At 38.2% G+C, this 19,506-nt stretch overlaps 1 protein-coding gene across 1 annotated transcript in view; it reads left to right on the top strand.

Annotated features, from left to right (window-relative positions):
- The window catches only part of lmbrd1 (LMBR1 domain containing 1), a 70,776-nt gene that overhangs the window by 11,446 nt on the left and 39,824 nt on the right, over positions 1 to 19,506 (top strand). Inside the window, exons 4-6 of the mRNA XM_049601015.1 lie at positions 8,335 to 8,432; positions 10,162 to 10,229; positions 13,624 to 13,712. Coding sequence (XP_049456972.1) covers positions 8,335 to 8,432; positions 10,162 to 10,229; positions 13,624 to 13,712 — 255 coding nt within the window. The remainder of the gene's footprint in view (positions 1 to 8,334; positions 8,433 to 10,161; positions 10,230 to 13,623; positions 13,713 to 19,506) is intronic.

Genomic DNA, 19,506 nt, shown 5'->3' with positions numbered 1-19,506 from the left:
CATTGCTGTAATGTAATTTCCAGTTAGTTATCAGGCTACAAATATGACAGTATTTCTTCTGTAATAAGCAAATATTGGGGGATAATGTTGGCCATTCTGATGTACTGGTTTGGCTCTAATATACAGTGGTATATCAGTTTGTCCCCCCATTGTTACTTTCCATAAATCGTAGAAGAATCTTTCCATGCAAATGCCGTTAACCAAGTTCAGCCAAATAGCTGATGATGACACCATAGATAGACTGTAAAATTAATGAACTTATTTACTGTAACATTACCCATTGGTTTGAGGACTGTCATTTTGAAGCCTCAAGTTTGGCATTATGGCAGTTGCCATCTTGTTTTTTTGGAGCTAGAAGTGGCCATATTTGGGCGAGAGGCTGGTGCTGTAGAGGAGTGAGGGGTGGAGCTGACTGAGAAGGCGAGGACACTGTCATCAGCAGACAGCCTGTCACTCAAAGTGTCCCACCCTTAATTATATGCTTAACTTCAAGCCTTAACAATATGAAAAAATATTAAGGTTGTCATAAATATTGAAATCAGTGAAAGAGACTGAAAGAGAAACAGTTTTTTGTGCCAGTCTGTGAACATGTTTATTTCTGCTGTAAAGTTGGACATTTTAACATGGATTGGTCTGCGGAGATTTGATTTACTTCCAGAGCCAGCCTCGAGTGGCTGTTCGAAAAAGCAACAGCGGGTTTTGGCACTACGTGGACTTCATTTTTCAGCCCAGGAGGTTGCTGCTTGGATAGCACACATGAACATAAGTCAGCAAACCCTTTTTTAAAAACTTTTTGTGAGCTACTTTGAGTTCATGGAGTAACCAAATAACCTCTAGACCTGCTAGCTTTTGTTAAACAAGCCGAAATAGCTTTAAAACAAACACTGTGATGACACAGGTATTTTGAAAGCCGTTCTCTATTAGGGAGTATCATGTACTCAAGTATTCAATTTGGACGTGAGTATTCATTCAGCATATTGAAGAATCACATTTTTTTCTTTGTAAAAAAACATAAAACTGTAGTAAATATGAATGTAAACTGAACCTGTTTTATTTTAAAAGTTAACATTTTTTACATTTTATGGGTGGGACACAGTGATTTTACTGCTACTTAAGAATATCTGCACAGATCAATATAGCAAAATCTGCACAGCCACACATAACTGTCAAGGTTTTCTGACAGAATTTGATCTAACGTTACAGGCAGATTGGCATAAGAGTGATATTTGGAAGTATTTCAGCAAATTCAATGATTTATCTGGGCTAATCTTCACTGTCTGCAGCATAGAAAGGCAGGTTAACTCTAACCCTTTGCTCCATTCTTGCTTGGGTGTTCATTTCGGACCATATTCCTACGTTAGATTGTTTTCGGCGAGCACTCGTGTACTCTATAATAATTTAATGCGAATACATCAGCTCACTATTCGTGTCCTGTAAGGCTACTCTTTGAAGTTGATGGATCCTACTTCCTGCAACAACGCACAAGCAGCCCTGTGGAGTCCATTTGTCCTGCAGAGGACGTGGAAGCTTCTTTTCAACCCAACAAAATATGCCATTGAGCTTTGAAGTGGAACAAAATGGTAAAATATGACAACAGGATGTTTCACTTTGTGACAGTCCATTGTCAAGCAGATGGCAACAAACCAGAGAAACATGTGGCTGGATGCTGGAGATTCTACACGCAGAATCAGCATCTGCACCAACATAACCTATATGTTTTCAGAGAGTCTGTTTGAAGTTTGGAGCGGAGTTTACTGCTTGCTGCAGTCTTGTCAGTTTGTAGTAAATAAATCAGTATATGGGTGACAGTGTGGAAAGTGGGTGTGGGAGAGGTGGGCCAAGCAAGTGGCAGTCAAAACAGCGGAGTGTGATAGCCCGAGAAAAGTGTCAGTCAGTGCAAACATGCTGCCAATGTGCTACTGTAAGAAATGGGCACAGACCTTTCAAGATGATGTAATAATCCTTGAAGTACTTTTTCTTAAGTATTGTGTCTTCATGGCTTTTATTATTAAACGATCAGAACCCTAAAGACATGTTTCCAGAGTCTGTTGCCCAGATCTTCCTTTCTTCCTCCATGGACAGTGTTGAATGTTTGTGTTATGGAGTTACACGATTCTGCCATGACAAAGGTTATGCACAGCTTCTCTTTGTCTATTTTTCTAATAGTAGTTGTAGACATAGAATTGACTTTGTTTGCTTTATGTCAACTAATTTGAATGTGCATATTCATACATGCACATGGGAAACAAGGGAAGTAAACGTGTGTGAGTGTTGTTCCAGCCCTGCTCTTTCATGGTTGTTAATATAAAAATGGTTCAAAACAGGAATTATATACAGACTAAAATATTCTGAAGTCAATTTTAGAATTGTCACATTAACAAATTATTGTATAAAGCAGAATACATGTTTTTCTTCCATCTCATCATACCTATCTTGGACGTAAAACCACATTAAGTGGCTTGAAGAATTACTACAAAACACACTCACAGCAGGGAGCCTTGATACTCCATCAGCTTATCACGTTCTTTTGTCTTGAATGTAGCGCAACATCTGTTTACTCACACATCCAGAGAAACGGAGCAACACGGTCATCAAATTGGAGTCCTTCATTCTACCTGTCAAATTGAGCTCTAATATCCACTAGTGTTTTATCTAAGGCTTGGCCCCTTGAAAATGGTGCCTCCCCTGATGTTTACTGGAAATGAGAGTGCAAGCTCAGAGGGTCATACCTTTCAGCAAGTGTCTGTACAGACAGATATTTTCATCAGTCTCTGGAGTTCTTTGTCAAAGACAGTGTTTCTGCAGGAAATCTCCCCTGGCATTTAATTTTCACATAAAATGTAATACATTTTGTCCGTCTGCAAGGGACAAGACAGGAGTCTAGGTTCTAATGCCCCTGTGGAGAGCCACAGTAAGGTGAGGACAAGGGTCTAATGTTTCTCATTAAGAGTGAAACTACTGGTACTGCTCTGATTGAAAGTTTGTAATAGTTATAATTGTTGCAAATTGCCACAAATGATTATTAAAATATAATGAGGTATAACTATTGCTTCTGTTGATGTTCTCACATTGTTTCCCCAGCTGGCACTCCATTGGTAGATGAAGGCTTTTATAGCCACCAATCCTTTCTTTTATTTCAGGTTTTTTGCTTCCCTTATGAGTAAATTGGAGTTTATGCTGTGTGTGAACAGGGTTAAGGAAGGACATTTAATTATTTATTCCTCTACTCTGTGTCAGGGGGATAAATGTGCTGAAATTTTGTCCCTGGTCAGGCGTTCTTCCCAGTAGAAGATCTGCTTAGAGAGTAATGGATGATACATGGTAATGCAGTATGACCTATTCTCTCAGTGTGTTAATATTCATGGTGCTATGATTAATTTTACCAATTGCTTTAACCCACAAGCATATGCCAGCGGCTGCATACTGTGCATGGCTTGCATTTATTGGCTCCTGGCGTCATCCTAAACTCAGTTTGTCTGGCTGTAAATGAGTGTAAATGGATACCTTAGTGGAGCAATGAGCATGTGTTTATTGAAAGTAATGCCCTGTCACAATCACAGCTGGCAAAAAGCAAGCCACCATAACAGTGACATTCATTTGTTTGCAGCAGAGAGAGAATTTTGTGAAATATAGTCCATTTCGCAGGGGGGCATGTTTGCACTTGCTCGAGGCCATGCATCCTTGACTGATCTGGAACGGCTGTTTTCTGCATGTACATTGAAGTTGAAGTGTGGTATGTTATGGATTAAATGGTTATCGGGAGAAAGCTTTCAATTTAAATTGGTTGTGTGGTTTATCATGCTGTAATGGCACTGCTTACGGAGTGCATTTAGCTGTTTGTCATGTGTAGGCCTGAATCTCTTATCCATTAATGGTTTAAACTGTCATTTTATTTTGATTTTGGTGGCATTTAATCGAGGCCTAACAGCTCATAAATTAAAAAGCTCTACTGTCATATAAAACCTCTATTTAACATGTTGGGAAAACAGTGAAATTGATGTAGTTGTGGTGAGCTGTTTGTCTGTCTGCTCATTTTTTATTTGGCATCACAATGTGACTAATGATTCACATTATCACCTCAAGGAGGTATTGAGCTATGCCAACCATGTTGCTGAGTACATCTTTGTGACATGCTTCTCTTAAAGTTATTATGGGGTTGTCTGGGCTGTCTTCACCAACATCCATTTGCTGCAGAAAGAAAAGCCCCCAGCCTGAAATAGCATCTCTCTATTTAAGTGGTTTTGCCTCACCTCCGCTCTATGAATTGCTAATGCGTTTGAATGTTGGTCTTTTCTCTAAAAAAGCAGCTCGTACAGGAAGAACCACACAAACAAAAAATGGCCTGGATCAGAGAGTAGTGGGATCTTTCACCAAGGACAGGTGTATTGCATCTACTGTGTCCATTCATACAGGAGGTCACCAGCTCGAGTGAATGAAATCATTTTCTTTTGTAGTGGTCAACACTGAAAAGGGACTGATGATTACCTGCTTTGTGAGTTTTGCCGAGCAATATTAAATACACCAATGGCAGAGGGATAATGTGTTCAAATACAGATGTCTCTCTTATTCAATCGATTGTTTAGTGCTGTGGATCATAATCAGAACAGAGACAGCACCGTTCTTGGTGTACTCAGAACACGCCCAGTGGTTTAATTAACTGGCTTTTACAGACAGCACTCATATAAAAATAGATACAGAAAACACCTGTACAAAGGCTGCTATTAATGATGTGGCTTGTAACTGTTAACTGCTGTTATAGTGTGGTTTTCGTCCACGTACAGCATTATCCCAAGATTAAGTTCAATAAAGTTAGCTGAATTATTCAACCTTCTAAGTCTTGTCAGTCATAATCGTTTTAAATTGTTGAAATTGAAATAGAATTTTACTGCTGAAAGGATTTTTTTTTTCATAAAACTGGGCTGTCTAAGCTGTAGAAATAGAAAAGTAAAAAGTAGAAAGACGCTGTCACTGTTGAAATTGGTGCTTCATGTCCAGAGAAAACAGAGGGAGAGGGCTGTAGTATTTGCTTTTGCTTAAAGGTCCAGCATGTAGGATTTAGGGGGCTATAACGGTGGAAATAGAACATTATATAATGAGTATGTTTTCTTTAGTGTATAATCACCTGAAAATAAGAATTGTTGTCTTGTCGTTGCCTTAGAATGAGTCGTTTATATCTACAGAGGGAGCCGAAGATCACCGCCATGTTTCTACAGTAGCTCAGAACGAACAAACCAAACACTGGTTCTAGATAGGGCTATGCACAGTTTCTTGTCGGCCATTGTTGTTAGAAGCCTCTCCATGACGAGCAGCAATTTAAAAACACTGTTTTTTTCAAGTGAAACTGCTTTATTAAGTGTTTTTACTGGTTTTAGTCACCTGGCCTGTTTGTTAAAGAGAGAAGGACACTTCTGCAGGTAATTCAGCTCCTGGTAAAAACCTCCTGAACAATGAAGATTGAAGGAATTCTAATCAAGAGAAGTTTCAGCTGGTTGCAGTCTGTAATCCTCACATCCAAATCCTGTCCATTTTGACACAGGAAACACCTGTGCGGACGGCTGGTAATGAGCAATTTTGAATTACAGTTTAACAGTAAGCTAAAATAGGAGGGAAGTTCACCAAAGTTCATTTACACGTACTACCAAAGTATTGCTTTAACATCAACGTCAGCCTTGTTAAACCTCAACTTGCTAAAGTTCTGCTAAACAAGCAGCAGACCCAAAGCGATAATAAATAATAAATGAAAATAAAACAACCCCCATCATACATCAACTTACTGGTGGGAGATGCTGAAGAGACAGTTGTGAATGTTTCTACCTAACTTTTTGGTTGATAACATTAATGCACACCTAATTTAACAGAACAAACTTGTAAACTAAAGCTCATTCTTTTTCTAGTTTTGTTTTCGTTTGTCAGGCAGACAAAATTTATCAGATTTTCCAGGGTTTCCAGTGATGATGCTGCTGGGCTGAATGTAACCATGCATAATTTGTGTGTAAAATATCTGGTTTAATAATGACACACATATACAGTACATAGTCCACTGCTACTTGTCCTGCATACAATGTACCTCTTGTATGCAAACAAAAAATAAAGCCGATGAAACACAATTGAGGTTTAGTGAGCTAGCCATTATGTGAATGGCAGATAGGCTACCACCAGTAGTCAGTACAGTACAGAGAAACATTAACAGGACACAGATGCATTGAATGTCTGTCACTTAAAATTGGCAGGAAGTATAAGTACCATGTGTTGTATTTTTTGTAAAATAAAATTCTTAAGCGTTATCACTTCAATGAAATAAACCTAATTTTATTTCTTGTATTGTATTAGAGCATCTTATAGAGGGATACAGTACGACTTAATCTAATTCAGTAACTTTTAAATTCATACATATAAAGCTCTGCAAAGTGGTCCGTGGAACCTCTCATGAAATAACATCATTGCTCGAAACACGTCATTAACTACCTGCCGGGTCCAAACGTCTACTGTACATTTCCTCTCTATGGTAAAACTACCACTAATGGAAGCTTGCCCCAAGCTTTCGGAATAATTTCTTTAAAACACCAAATTGCTTCACGAACCCACGAGCATGCTTTCAACAAAAATCATCGGGTTAAAAAGATCAGAAACATAACTCTTTGAAGTCACGACCCTGTGGCCAGATAAGTCAGTGTCATAGGGGATGAGCGATCTACATCGCCTCACTCCAAGTACAGGAGAGGAATTTGAGTGGTAAAATGAGCACAGGATTTAAAGCAATTAAAAACAATGAGCACAAAAAAAAGAAAGCGAATCCCTTTCCAGCGCGCCTTGATGGAAGCCTTTACATCTACTGAAATCCTGCCATGTCTTTGGACCTCATAGATGTTCTGCAGTTATTTTTATATCAATTGTTGTTGTTGTTGTGTTGTGTTGTATGCATTTTTTGCACTCTGGGTGTCTTCTTCTCTTTCCAGCTAATGGGAAGTGCAATAACAGCCAGTTTCTCAGTTGCACTTTAATGTAACATAAGCCCCATGTGTTTTTTTTTTTTGCTTATAAAGTGGCAGGATATGGCTGCCTGAAAGTGCGTTTTTTTGTTTATGGAAGTTTTAATTATTATGAAAATATAGAAATATTTGACTTATTTTATTTATTTATTCATCTTACACAATTAGATGCCCAAAGGGTCTAACTGACAATGTTGCAGACTGCCCAGTAGTCACCACTTTGTCATTAATCAGTGTTATCTAAAACCAATGCTGTGCAGTATGTCAAGAGACAGATTAGGAAAATATTAAGGAAAGAGAGGAGTAATAAATGGTAGTTTGAAGGGAAAGTGAAAATGACAAATTGGGTTTGTGGAAGAACTTAAATGTGAGGTGCATCATTATAAACATTTATTTATGCATTTCTGATTTCAGTTATTTAATGTTTCAATGTATCTCAAGAAATGAATAAGTGACCATTGCCTTAGACTTGTCATTACAAAGTTTTTAAGAAATGACGTCAAGTTGTCTCAGAAATTGGCTTTATACTCTCCGACACTGCTGACTGATGTATTTGAGTTTTCTCACCTGCTGTTGTCATTCATAAATGAAATGAGTGGTGTAACGGAAAGGGAGGGCTGGGCGAGTTTTAATAGTTTATGACTCTGGTATAACTTGATGAGGGAATTTAAAACATATTCTTCACAAAAAAAAAAAAATCAGTTTTAATGTGTACATAGCCTTGAGCCTGTCAGGGGAAATTCAACATCATTTCAAGTGGATGAACAGGGTACATCCTTCAGTAATATCAAACTTGGATGTGAGGAATGATGTTTATTGAATCAGATTCAGGCAGACACACAAAAATCATAAAGGGGCAGTGTGTAGGATTTAGGAGCATCTATTGGCAGAAATGGTATTAAATATACATAACTATGTTTTTATTAGTGTATAATCACCTAAAATAAGAATGTCTCTGTTTTCGTTACCTTGAAACAAGCCGTTTATATCTACATACAGAGCAGGCCCTCCTCCACAGAGTCCGCCATGCTGTCAGTAGCCCAGAACAGACAAATGAAACACTGGCTTTAAATATGGTCATTCATGTTTTTACATCAGCCACTGTAATTCTACTACATGCTTGGCACACGGGAGAAGTTTCAGTACCTCACCACTCTGCCGCTAAATGCTACACATCAGACCCTTCACATGCAAATCTGAATCAAAAATATGAGATTTGTACTTTTAGAAAACCTTGTATTGCTTGTATGCTAGGAAGGGGAGGTGATAAATATTAAGTGTTGTCAACAAATGGCACAAAAAATATCTTTGACTAATTCTTGGATTTCTTGTTTTATCCATTTAGCACTTTACTCCATCATACTCTTCTGTGTCTTCCTGTGGATCCCCTTTGTTTATTTCTACTATGAAGAACGGGATGACGACAACTTGAACAAATGCTCGGTAAGAATGCACCTTTCTTCTTGGACACACACTGTAGCCTGCTTAAATGAGGTTCTGAGAAATTCTAATTTTATTCAGATGATTCAGGTGCTACTGACCAATAATGTAAAATGTCTTGAAGTTTTTTTTTCAGTTTAATTTCCCAACCATCTTAAGGCATATTTGCACCCATTATAACAAATGTCCATCCTTCTATTTTCATTTCGCCAAATCATCAAGTTCTCCCATCGGCTCTGCATATTGCATTAACCTTTACAATACAGCCAAATCAAGTTTAATCAACGCAGTGCAGGATGGTTAATGTGTTTTTTCAGTAACTTTGTTTTAATGTTTTGTCTAATATTCTGTCAGTATTTGGTGCCATGGTACTGAAATAATACATCTTATTTTACCTGAATTTTTATAAATGAAGTGATAGATAAACATCTAATTGAAAACAAAAACTAGTTAATCAGAATTTTTCTTTTATGATTATATTAAGTAAGGGTAAAATCTGTTCTATAAATAGGGCTGGGCGATGTTTAGAAAATTAAACATGACAATATTTTTGACCAAATATCTTGATATCAATATTGCAACATTATGTAGGGTTGACTATTGGTGCTTTCACAAAATAATTACACAATGAGATTTTTGCCAAATAGTCATCAGTAATGTGGATATAATTACGAAGTTGAAGAACAAATAATAGAACAGCTAGAACAGTATTGTAAGTTAAGAAAATTACATCACTTAACTTTAATGCAGCCTTTAAAACCAGGAAAAGACGACATTTACAGTATTACAAGATTCGAAATCGAAGATGATACCTAGTCTCATGTCATGATATCCAAATAATATCAATATATTACCCTGCCTTACCCCAAAATATCACAATCTATGGTATCATGCGATTTGTCCATCTGACTGTATTTGTAAATGGTTTTCTTCCTGACTGTTCACACAGGAAATAAATGAGTTTATATTTATATTATTTATATTAGTTGATAATAGTAGTTTGAATAGCAGTTTTTTTAGTAATAGCAGCTGACTGATCTGTCAAGCGCTCTCAGTATATACTATAAAAGATGAGAAGAGCATTGTTTTACAAAAATGTAGGTTTCAAAACATTAAAAAGGGCTTGTTGTTTTTAGGAAATTCAGTCAGCATGTTTATAAGGACATGAAAATACAGTACATATACAATGTGTTTGTGTTTACAATAAAAACCTAAATTGGCTAGACAAACTTAATAAATGAAGAAGAGAACAAAAAGATTACAATGAAATACTGTTCAAATAATATTTTGTGGCAGTAAAAAGAGTCACATTGTCAAACCTTTGCACCATTGCATTCATACTGTAAATTATAGGCCGCATATTGTCACCTGAAATTTGACAAAATTTTAAATCCCTACCTTCAGAAGTCTTTTTATTGAGTGATGTACCAAACAGCAGCTATTGCATAGTGCCTTTTCTCCTTTCCGCATGTCAGTTTTGAGCTGACAGAGGCACTTTCTCTTACAGACAGGGAGGTCTTTTGTATTGTTACTTAAAAGCACCTTGAATAGCACTGGGAGTGACATGTTATCTCTGCCAGGTCAAACTGGATCTACACTGACTCTGTATAGCTCTCACTCACTATAGTCCTTAGCTAAATGGAGTATGACCCCCTTCCCTCGCTCACAACGAATAATAATATTTCACTTCATGGCCGTGATTGACCAGTTAAATTTTTTTCTTTTATTCCAGCAAGTGAAAAACGCTCTGAAGTACACAATTGGATTTGCCATTGTCTGCGTGGTGCTCCTTTTAATTGGGTAAGCTGGGGGACATGGATGGGTTCTTCTGCTTCAGTACACGATAGGTAGAAAGAGGTGTGGATATGTCATTGTGTTCAGTTAATGAGAGGAGGACCCCTTCAAACAGCTACAGTACCATTTGTCTGGCCATGATAAGCCATTCAAGAGGAAAAAACTATAGACCTGTGTCTAAATATAGGTTGTGTCCTCGTCTGTCTGATTCTAAACTAGATTCCTTGCATTTTCTCTACGTACAAAGCACATGTGGAGCAAATTCTGAGTCATTCTGTGACATTGTATGTTGTATCTACTAATCTATATTGATGCACATTCTTAGCGATGTCCCATTTGCCAGCCGCTTTATACTGGTTGTGTTCAGCAGCACCTGCACTCTATAATAGATTCCTTTGCAGCCGTGACAGTGACATGCCTGGAGTTCAACCTATACGATGTAATGTGCTCTCTCAACCATTAAATGGTGCGTTGGAGGGAGCCTTACCTAGTTTGGGAAAATAAAGGACACATGACTTTACTTTCTCCCAGCTTAAAAGTTGGAAGTAAGGACTTTTTTATAGACAGAAGCAATTTAGCCCCTCTTTTACCTCATGAGGTGGAACTATTGCGGCTTTATTCTGGCAATTGTTACTGTGGTCGTTTGATTTTCAACAACATGATAGCTTTTATCCTGGCCTGCTTCTCTGATACTGGGAGACATAATGGCCGTGTTTGGTGACTGTTCACTCAGTAGGTCTTTTCTTGATGGCTTTTGTTTGTTGTCTTTATATCTTGCAAGCTGTTAAACTCCTTAAATGACCCCTGATCCTTCATTGATACAGGTTTTTATTTGATTTTTTTTGCCACAGCAAAGAACTTATCTTAAAGGTCCAGTGTTTAGAGTTTAGGGAGAAATATTGGCAGAAATGGAATATGATATAATACGTTTGTTTTCTTTAGAGTATGATTTATTGAGATTGCCATGTTCAACACCATGTCAGTAGCCCAGAACAGACACACCAAACACTGGCTCCAGAAAGGCCCACATTTTTGTGTCAGCCACCGTAGTCAGAAGCCCATTTGCTAGAATCTACTGGTTTAAATCATTGCATCTGTTTGTTTTGGAGAGGAGGAGACCTTTGCAAATAAATACGGTGTCACTACTCTTAACAAGCCTCCTGCTCTGAGAAATCACCCGTAGCTTACCAGAGAAAAAGAAAAACTTATTTTTTCTGTATTAGTCTAAAGAATATTGATAAATGCTTTTACAGAATCACAACAGTGGCTCCATAGTCTAAAAAATCCCATCACATTTACTGCATGTTTTTTTTTTATTAAAGACCAAGGCAACAAGAGGAGCTCTGTCAGAGTATGAGGCTACTCGTAGTATCTTAAAGTTCTGTTAAGTTCTGTTCATGACCATTGAGGATTCAGTGTATGCATGAACTATTGAACACTTTTCAAAATGAATAGGTAAAAGCATGAATAACTCTAAATGCTTCCCTGTGATTAATTCTGAGAAAACACATAGATTTTAGTGTTTGAGATAGTTACATCCTTACTGCAGACCCAGTTGTGAAGAGTTCAGTAAGAGTTAAGGTCACTTTCACAGGGTATCCTTTCATAAAATAAAAAATGACACATAACTTGACTGAAAGGCAACACATTCACATGAAAAAGATGAAGTGCCAGTGTGGAGCCCTGAGGGTATCCACATGATAGTGGGGCAGATGAGGCCTGTTGAGACCTGGAATTTTTTTTTTTTTTTTTTTTTTTTTGCCTATGAGGCAAAGGGAAGTCTTTGAGATGCTGATCTAATGTCTTTTACCTCCCCTGGTGAAGTTTTTTATTTATTCCTTTTTTTTTTTAACTACCAGTTTTTAACTTCCTAAAAGAATCCTTGTAGATTCATAGAGCACCATATTTCTCTGCTGTCTGTCAGTAAAATGTAAATGATCAATGGGAAACTATTTCATTATTAATGAAATCAAAGTCTGCACCAAAATTGAGCATCCATACTGTTGATCTCTTTCCCCCTTTAGCTTGCATAGAAATATAGTCGTAATCCTAAGAAGTTCTTTTTCAGAAGTGTTGACAAACTATGCTTTTAATTTTTTCCGATAACTGCAAAAGCTCCTAAGATGCAATTTATATATATCTCTATATATCTAGGATGGAAATTCTGTATGTGTGACGATGTGAGTCTGAATGTCTAAATGTAATCAGGATTATTGAATAATATAATCAGGAGCTTACAGGATGTGAGGGGACTTATTACAATAAACAGAACACTAGGTAGTCACGACAAATACAGGTTTAAAGGTTAAAACATCTGGTTGATTGGAAGATAATTGTATAATTTTATGGGACATAAATATGAAAATGTTTGTGCAAGGAAATGCTGATTTGACTCAGCAGGTCATGACAGTCATTAATTGTTAATAAAGTAGAAGGCCATAAGATTTAACATATTATGCAGCTTATTTTTTTTGGTTTGTTTGTCCCAACATGAATTAAAAAGGATACGAGGGGATACAGAGTTTAGAAGACTGTCCATTGTGGTAAGAACAGCAATAAATCTAGTTTTCAAGGGAGCAATAGTATCAAAGTGGATAAGCAAAAGGTCAATAAAACGGTTTACAAGAACCTCTTTGTGTGATTTGTAAGCCCTGTGTTTGCTATAAACACATTAACAGGGAGTGTATCATCATATTTAACATTGTGGATTATTTATGTCTGTTTATTTGATTTTTATTTGATGAAGTCCCATTTAAATTTAGGATTTCTTTCACATATTAAGACGAGGAAATGGGAGAAAAACAGTCTAGAGAAGGAGAGAAGCACTAGTCCAAAAACACAGCATGCAGATAAGTAAGAAAAACAGATATTCACCATGGAGCTTAGATGTGTCATTGCTGGAGAGCAGAACATACTGTGAAAGCTTCTTTTCCCATTTCTGCCTGAGCATTACACTATATGGGACATAAAAGGTCTGTGTAGTGGGCTATACTGTAGATGTTAGACCACAAGCACATTTCTAAGTACTGCCCAGCAGCTTTTTTAAACAACATAGTTTGTTAAAATAGAAATTGTTTTTTTCTGTGTTGTCACTGTTTTCCAACTGAACTCGCTGCAATCTGTCTTTCTGTCTGTGTTTCTCTGGCTCTCTCACCATCTTTCAGAAACAGCAGTAACCCAGGGATATGTTTTTCTGTTGTGGAATGCTTAAAAAAACATGGACAGGGATTTTTTTTTCATAATTTTCTTTGGGTCTGTGGCTCATAGAGAAAATAAACCAGTTGCTGAAACCATCCCTGCCAGTACAAAGACTCATCTTAAGCATATTGTGCACTGGATACAAAAATAGCATAAAGCATTTTACCTTACTTATGTTAATATATTGTTTTGTATCTTTCAGAGCCTTCGTTCCACTTGAAACCCCTCCTAGTCAGAATTCCACCCAATGGGAGAAAGTACAATACCTCTTTGAGGAGCTCGGGAGTAGTCGTAAGTATATCCTCTTTAGAAAATACAGGGGTCTTACTGTACTTTTATAGCTGTTGCCATGACTATCAGATTGTATTTTCTTTAATTCTTGTTAAGTTAGACTATTTATTTAAGTCCACCCTACCCCTTCATTAGCTATATTCATTACTACCTTAAACTTAGTCTATTGCTTCTATCTATTCTTTATACTCTTTACTTTTCTGCTTCTTTCTGTTATGTTCTTTCTAATATCTGACTACTACCCAGCCACATCGATCGGTGCAAAGTCTTAAGGTTTAGAGACAGAATGGGCTGCAAATTTTAGATTGGGTGCAGTTGCAGACGAAGCAGTTGCAGACAAAGCAAAAACACATGTTTTGTCTCAAGATAGAGCAGGTTGGCACAGTATGAAAATGTTTTAACTAGAGCAAAAAAGCGTGCACTCATCCCAGCCTTATGACCTTACTTCACACAATTATGGACACTGGTACATTATTACACAAGTTTCTCCCTTTTTAGTACTAATGCAAAGCCAGGCGTTGCAGTTTAGCGAGTTTAAAACTAATGCAGTGTTAGACAGCTTCCATTTTATTTAGGAAATTAGAGGTTACTGTATCTCCTTACTGTGGACTCACCATTATATTCACTTCTCCAGCAAGTCCTTGCTAAATCAACAACTGTATTTACCAGTTTTTGAAAAACAATGACTTTATAGCCCGAACATCAGTGTTATAGTGACAATAATTTGGTAATGATGGTTGACTGTGTGATCCAACACCAAGACACCCTCTTTGGGCCCCTTCACTTGTTGAATGGAGCATTGCCAAGTGTGGACTCCTAACAGTCCTCTGGCCTTTTGCCATCTGGGGATCAAGGCGGAAGTTGAACCATCTGCCTGTCTTCACAATAGTGGACCCCTACATGGTCTCCCTAACCTTCCTCCCTTGGCACCGGGGGAAACTGCCCGGCTGCTGAGGAGGAAATGCGAGGATCATCCCTTTTCTAATTTCTCATCTCTTCTCTCTCCAGATGGGAGGTTAATTGAGTAAAGGAAAGGCACTTTTGCCACATAACCTTGCTGACTGCTTTGCAACGGCTGTTCATTATGGCCGCTACATCTTTAATGGCTCCAACATTCTATATATGTTACAGTGTTCCGATGATGCCTGACTGTACTTTAGATCAGTAGCTATTAATGTTAGGATTCAAGACCAGACAGTGCAGTCTTGTATTTTTGGCCATGCCTCAGGGTGGAGTAGAATGGGTGGGAGTCCAACTTTAACTAGGGAGAATACTTGGGCAAGAAACACTGCCTATCCTCATTATCAGTGAGAAAAGAATGAATAAAGTCATACTGACCCTGACATACACATACACACAAATATATAGTACTACCTGTATGTGTATGAGCAAATCTAAACCATAGCAATTATTTCTACCAGTGTGTTTTATTCTCTACAACCCTCATAGCTCACAATAGAAAAGACCGAAATGCAATATTAGCCTGGAGTCACTATGTTTTCCTGTATGAGACAACTGTATTTATAGAAGTGGTACAGACCGTTCTTATAGCTGACCCTGACTCTCAGGTCTGTGAAGATAATACCGTACCGTACATGATTAAGAGAAGAGAAAAAGAATGCATGTTAAAAGTTCAAACATGTTTATCCTCGTTTTTGTGCTTCTACAATATAATAAGTCAGTATAACTTACATTACAGCTATCTAACAACCATAACATGTGTTGCTAAATTGTTCCTATCTGCAAAGCAGCCATCAAAGCCATTTAACTTTGAGAAACTAAAAGCAGACAAGATGTTCCCTGGACTGCGTTGTTCTCATGCAACAAAGAGCAGTTCAGAGTACGCGGCTTTCTCTGAGTCTGTGGGTGGGGTCCTGGAGAGAGCACCACCTAAGGACTCCACAGATCTGCTAGGGGACGCAAACGCCTGAAGGCTTTTGTCCTTCTTGCATTTAATTGCATAAAATTAATCTCTACCTTGTTGTTCCATCTCTATTTGCATTTTATGTATTGGCATTGTGATTACATAGAATACAAATCAATACAACCCTGACTGTATCTGTATCTGTTTTAAAAGTTTCACATACCAGATAGCATTGTGTGCGAATTGGATTTTTGTGCTTTTTAAACCTGTCGATAATCCTTTAGGGCTAAAACATTGCATTGTAATGAAGTGTAAGTCTAATCGTAAATGATACACCCTGCGTGGTATATGAAAACTTTTGGCGAATTGTTTGTTTATCAAGTTTTGTGTCATGAAAGCCTTATTTTAATCAATATGTTCCATGTTCTGACCTGCCTTCAGAACACTGTTTGATTCTGAAATGAAAGCAACTGTGAAATACGTCACGTGTGTTCATTTTTACATTCAGAGTCATGTATCTTTTTAATTTAATTGAACCGTAATGTTTCTTCAGGTAATAATTTCTTTACATTTCTGCCTAAGGTTTGTGTTTTGCTGAGTTTTGAAATAGCATAGAGGCTATTACTTTTTAAATGCATTTTAGGCTTAAGTTGACAGATACAGGGTGAGGGAGTTGAAGTGACGCTGTTGATCTCATCTTGATAAATCTTTTGGCATTTCCTGCCATCTCTCAAGTTGTTCCTCAACTGTGGGATTAAAACTGCAATATGCCCAAGAAATCTTCTTAAACACAAACTACTATCTAATCCCGTTTCCCAAATTATTTGACCTTTTCAGATTTGTTCACACAGAGTAAAAAGACAGCTACAGTGGTGATAACTTCCTCAACTTTGCCACAGGCCTCTACATGCTGTTGTTTGGCTCTACGTGGACATTGTTGCATTCATTTAGTATACGATATCGCATCCCTTCAGCATCCCGTCGCTTTTGATGATTCTGTCATTCCACTGAAGTAGGGGTCTTGGGCTAAAGGAGCTCCTTAATAAACACCTCTCTGTACAAGTCTCATGCATGCACACAAGCCTGAAGGGCTATATGCAGAGTGAGATAAGAGCTACCTCATTCCATTGCTGTTGGAATTGAAGCTGTACAGATGTGGAAGCACCAGCGATAATAGACAATATTCCCTCTGTTTAATCCCCGGAAAATCTGCTCAAGAAACCAAGAAGAGTGGCAGCAAACATCTATCCTTTGCTTTGTGTGGAGTTCATGAACAGAATGTTCTCCATGCAGAACATGGAGCCATTGTCTTTTTTACCAAGCTCACCACTAAACAATGGCAGCAAAATCGCAATGAAACACTCGGGAATAGGAAACATGTATTCAAATGTTAATGTTCAGCCCAGCTGTCAGACTTCAAAGTTTTCTTTTTGCATACAATACAATAGGGAGCAGGCATATAATTTATCTCAATTTTCCACCTCTTTGTCCTGCTGCTTGTGAAATGTCGCTAAAAGAAAGTGATAAATGTTATAAATAACACAAATTGTACATGCTCTGAATACTGACTTAATATTCTCAATCAAATGCCTCTGTCAAGGAGAAAGGCAAGCAGAGAGCCACCTATGCCCGTGCCGGCAGGTGGGCTGGGCACTACGAAGTTGCCGCTGAGAGGATGCGGGATATCTATAAAGGGACAACTGTGTAGCTTTTTACGTGGAACTCTGTAACAGGTGGGATCTTGACAGGGGATAGAAGCAATCAGTCTCTCCATCAATCCCTGTCTTCTAACTCCAGCTCTGACAGCTGGTGTGACACCTACTGTTGCCCTTGCCTGATGGGTGGTCCCCTCTCTGCCTCAATCAAAGGTGACACTCATCAGCTCAACCTATATACATTGAAAGATCCAGCTGTTGCGGCTGCAAACTGATCGTGATCAATGTATGAAATGACAAGGAAATGGGGACCAGATGTGTCTCCAGAGGAAGACTTTGCTACTGTGCATTCATTAAAGGCAGATACAATATCCTACAGTACCAGATTACCAGCATGATGCCCTGTCCTTGTCCTTGTGAATAACATTCTTCCTAATTGCTATCAACAAAATGAATTCCCTGAGTTTTCCTTTTTAAGAACATTAGCACAGAGGTGCGTCGTTGCAGTTCCAGATGGGCATTAAGAAACTGAAAAGGTCCGTTCTCCCAAGTAGCTAAAAAGAACAAATTTTAGACTTACATTCCTGGTATCTAGCCATGTGGTATCATCATTGTGTTGCAGAGGCTTTATATCTGCCACCATTTTAAAGGGGTGATCTAGGGACTCACATTACTCGTTTGCAAAATCCAGGTAAGTAGCACATAGGGCTGGGCGATAACTACATCATAACTATGTCCAATATATTGATATATAGAGCTGCTCCTCTGTTTAATCTGTCTGTTAATTAGTCTACAGTGCGATATTGGTCTATATGTTGCACATACTACACTAAATCAGTCTGTGATATGATTGAAGTTACCACAGTAGCACACGTACAATACTGTGGGCCTTTTCCTCTGTCACCTTTGGCCGCACCGAGTAAAGCCATACTGTGCCGATTTGCATTCCCATTATCAATTTAGACTGTGACAGAGATGGTCCTTCTCTGGAGTAGGTCCACAAATAGGGCCAACCGCCCTCAAGCGGGTAGCGGTGACGTGTCTGCAGGAGACAGTTTTTAAAAGTCTCAGCTCTCAAAACTATTGCAGCTTCTAACTCTAGCTCTGCGGTTTGGAGTTTAGTTTCTCTCCTGCGTCCTGTTTTTACTTTAGATATCTGCTTCATTGTACTGTTTCATGTTCGCTATAAGCTGTATTAGAAGTTGTGTTTAGTTGCTGCTCAAAAATCCAACATTTCCTTATTTTGCTGCTTCACAATAAAAGTTTATACATAACAAAATAATGGGGGACTTTTATTGTGAAGAATCTATAGGAAATTAAATGTATTTATCACTGCATTAGTGGAACTTTGTTAGCAGTCAATAAAGACAAGTCTAATAATATGGCGGGGAGGAAGAGTAAAAGCAGAAACAGTGAGATATGGATGAAGATCTGCAGACAACAGGCTCTCACTGCACCTCTTCAGACAGCTCACCTCCAACAGGTAATAGCCCCAGCCCTAGCAGCACATACAAAAATATTCTGACTTAAAGTACCTAGTCTGATTCAAGCTCGAAAAAAGCTGGATCCTGGGGCAACCTCTAGCTCACCTGGTAGAGTGTGCACCCTCCATAGGCTGAGGCCCTTGCAGTGGCTTGGGTTGGATACTGACCTTGCTGGAAATGTAATCTGCTGGATCCTACATTTTCTATAATGCCCCAGAATACCCTTCTTATCAGGTAAATTCCCATTTCCTCGAAATCTATCTCCAGTTTATAATGCAGGCTTTCTAATAAAAATGTGTTTTCTCCAAACACAAACTGGGATAGCCCTAAAAATATCACCATGGCATCTTTGAGGTCGTCTCCTCAGACTAGACAAAGCTTCTCCAGGGCCAGGGCCTCCAGACATTATACAACAGTTTTCACAGGCTGAGTAGCACTACACATGAAGAGTAAACTGACCTTCTTCGCACAGTCAGTGGAGTGTCTCTTAAAACTCACCAACAGTATTTCTTTTCAAAAACAATGTCCCTGCTATTCAGGATAATTCAGAGACTTCTCTCATGTTTTAAGTTAATTTATAGTGTAAACAACCTTCACTAGAATTGCTACTAAGAAAGTTATCACACCCGTTGAAGAGGGTGATTGTTTCCCATCCCAAATGTTAGCTGACTGAGTAACAGCAGCTAACATTAGCTTTCTGACATATTTTTTTGCATGTAGTATCTGTATTTTTATCAGGTTCAGTTCAGTAACAGCAGCTTTGGCTCTGTGCAGTACAGCAATTTTTGTCT

Source organism: Epinephelus fuscoguttatus, linkage group LG16, assembly GCF_011397635.1.
Source record: "Epinephelus fuscoguttatus linkage group LG16, E.fuscoguttatus.final_Chr_v1".
Classification (NCBI taxonomy): Eukaryota; Metazoa; Chordata; class Actinopteri; order Perciformes; family Serranidae; genus Epinephelus; species Epinephelus fuscoguttatus.
Note: the sequence above shows the minus strand (reverse complement) of the source record. Positions and strands in the feature narration are given on the sequence as shown.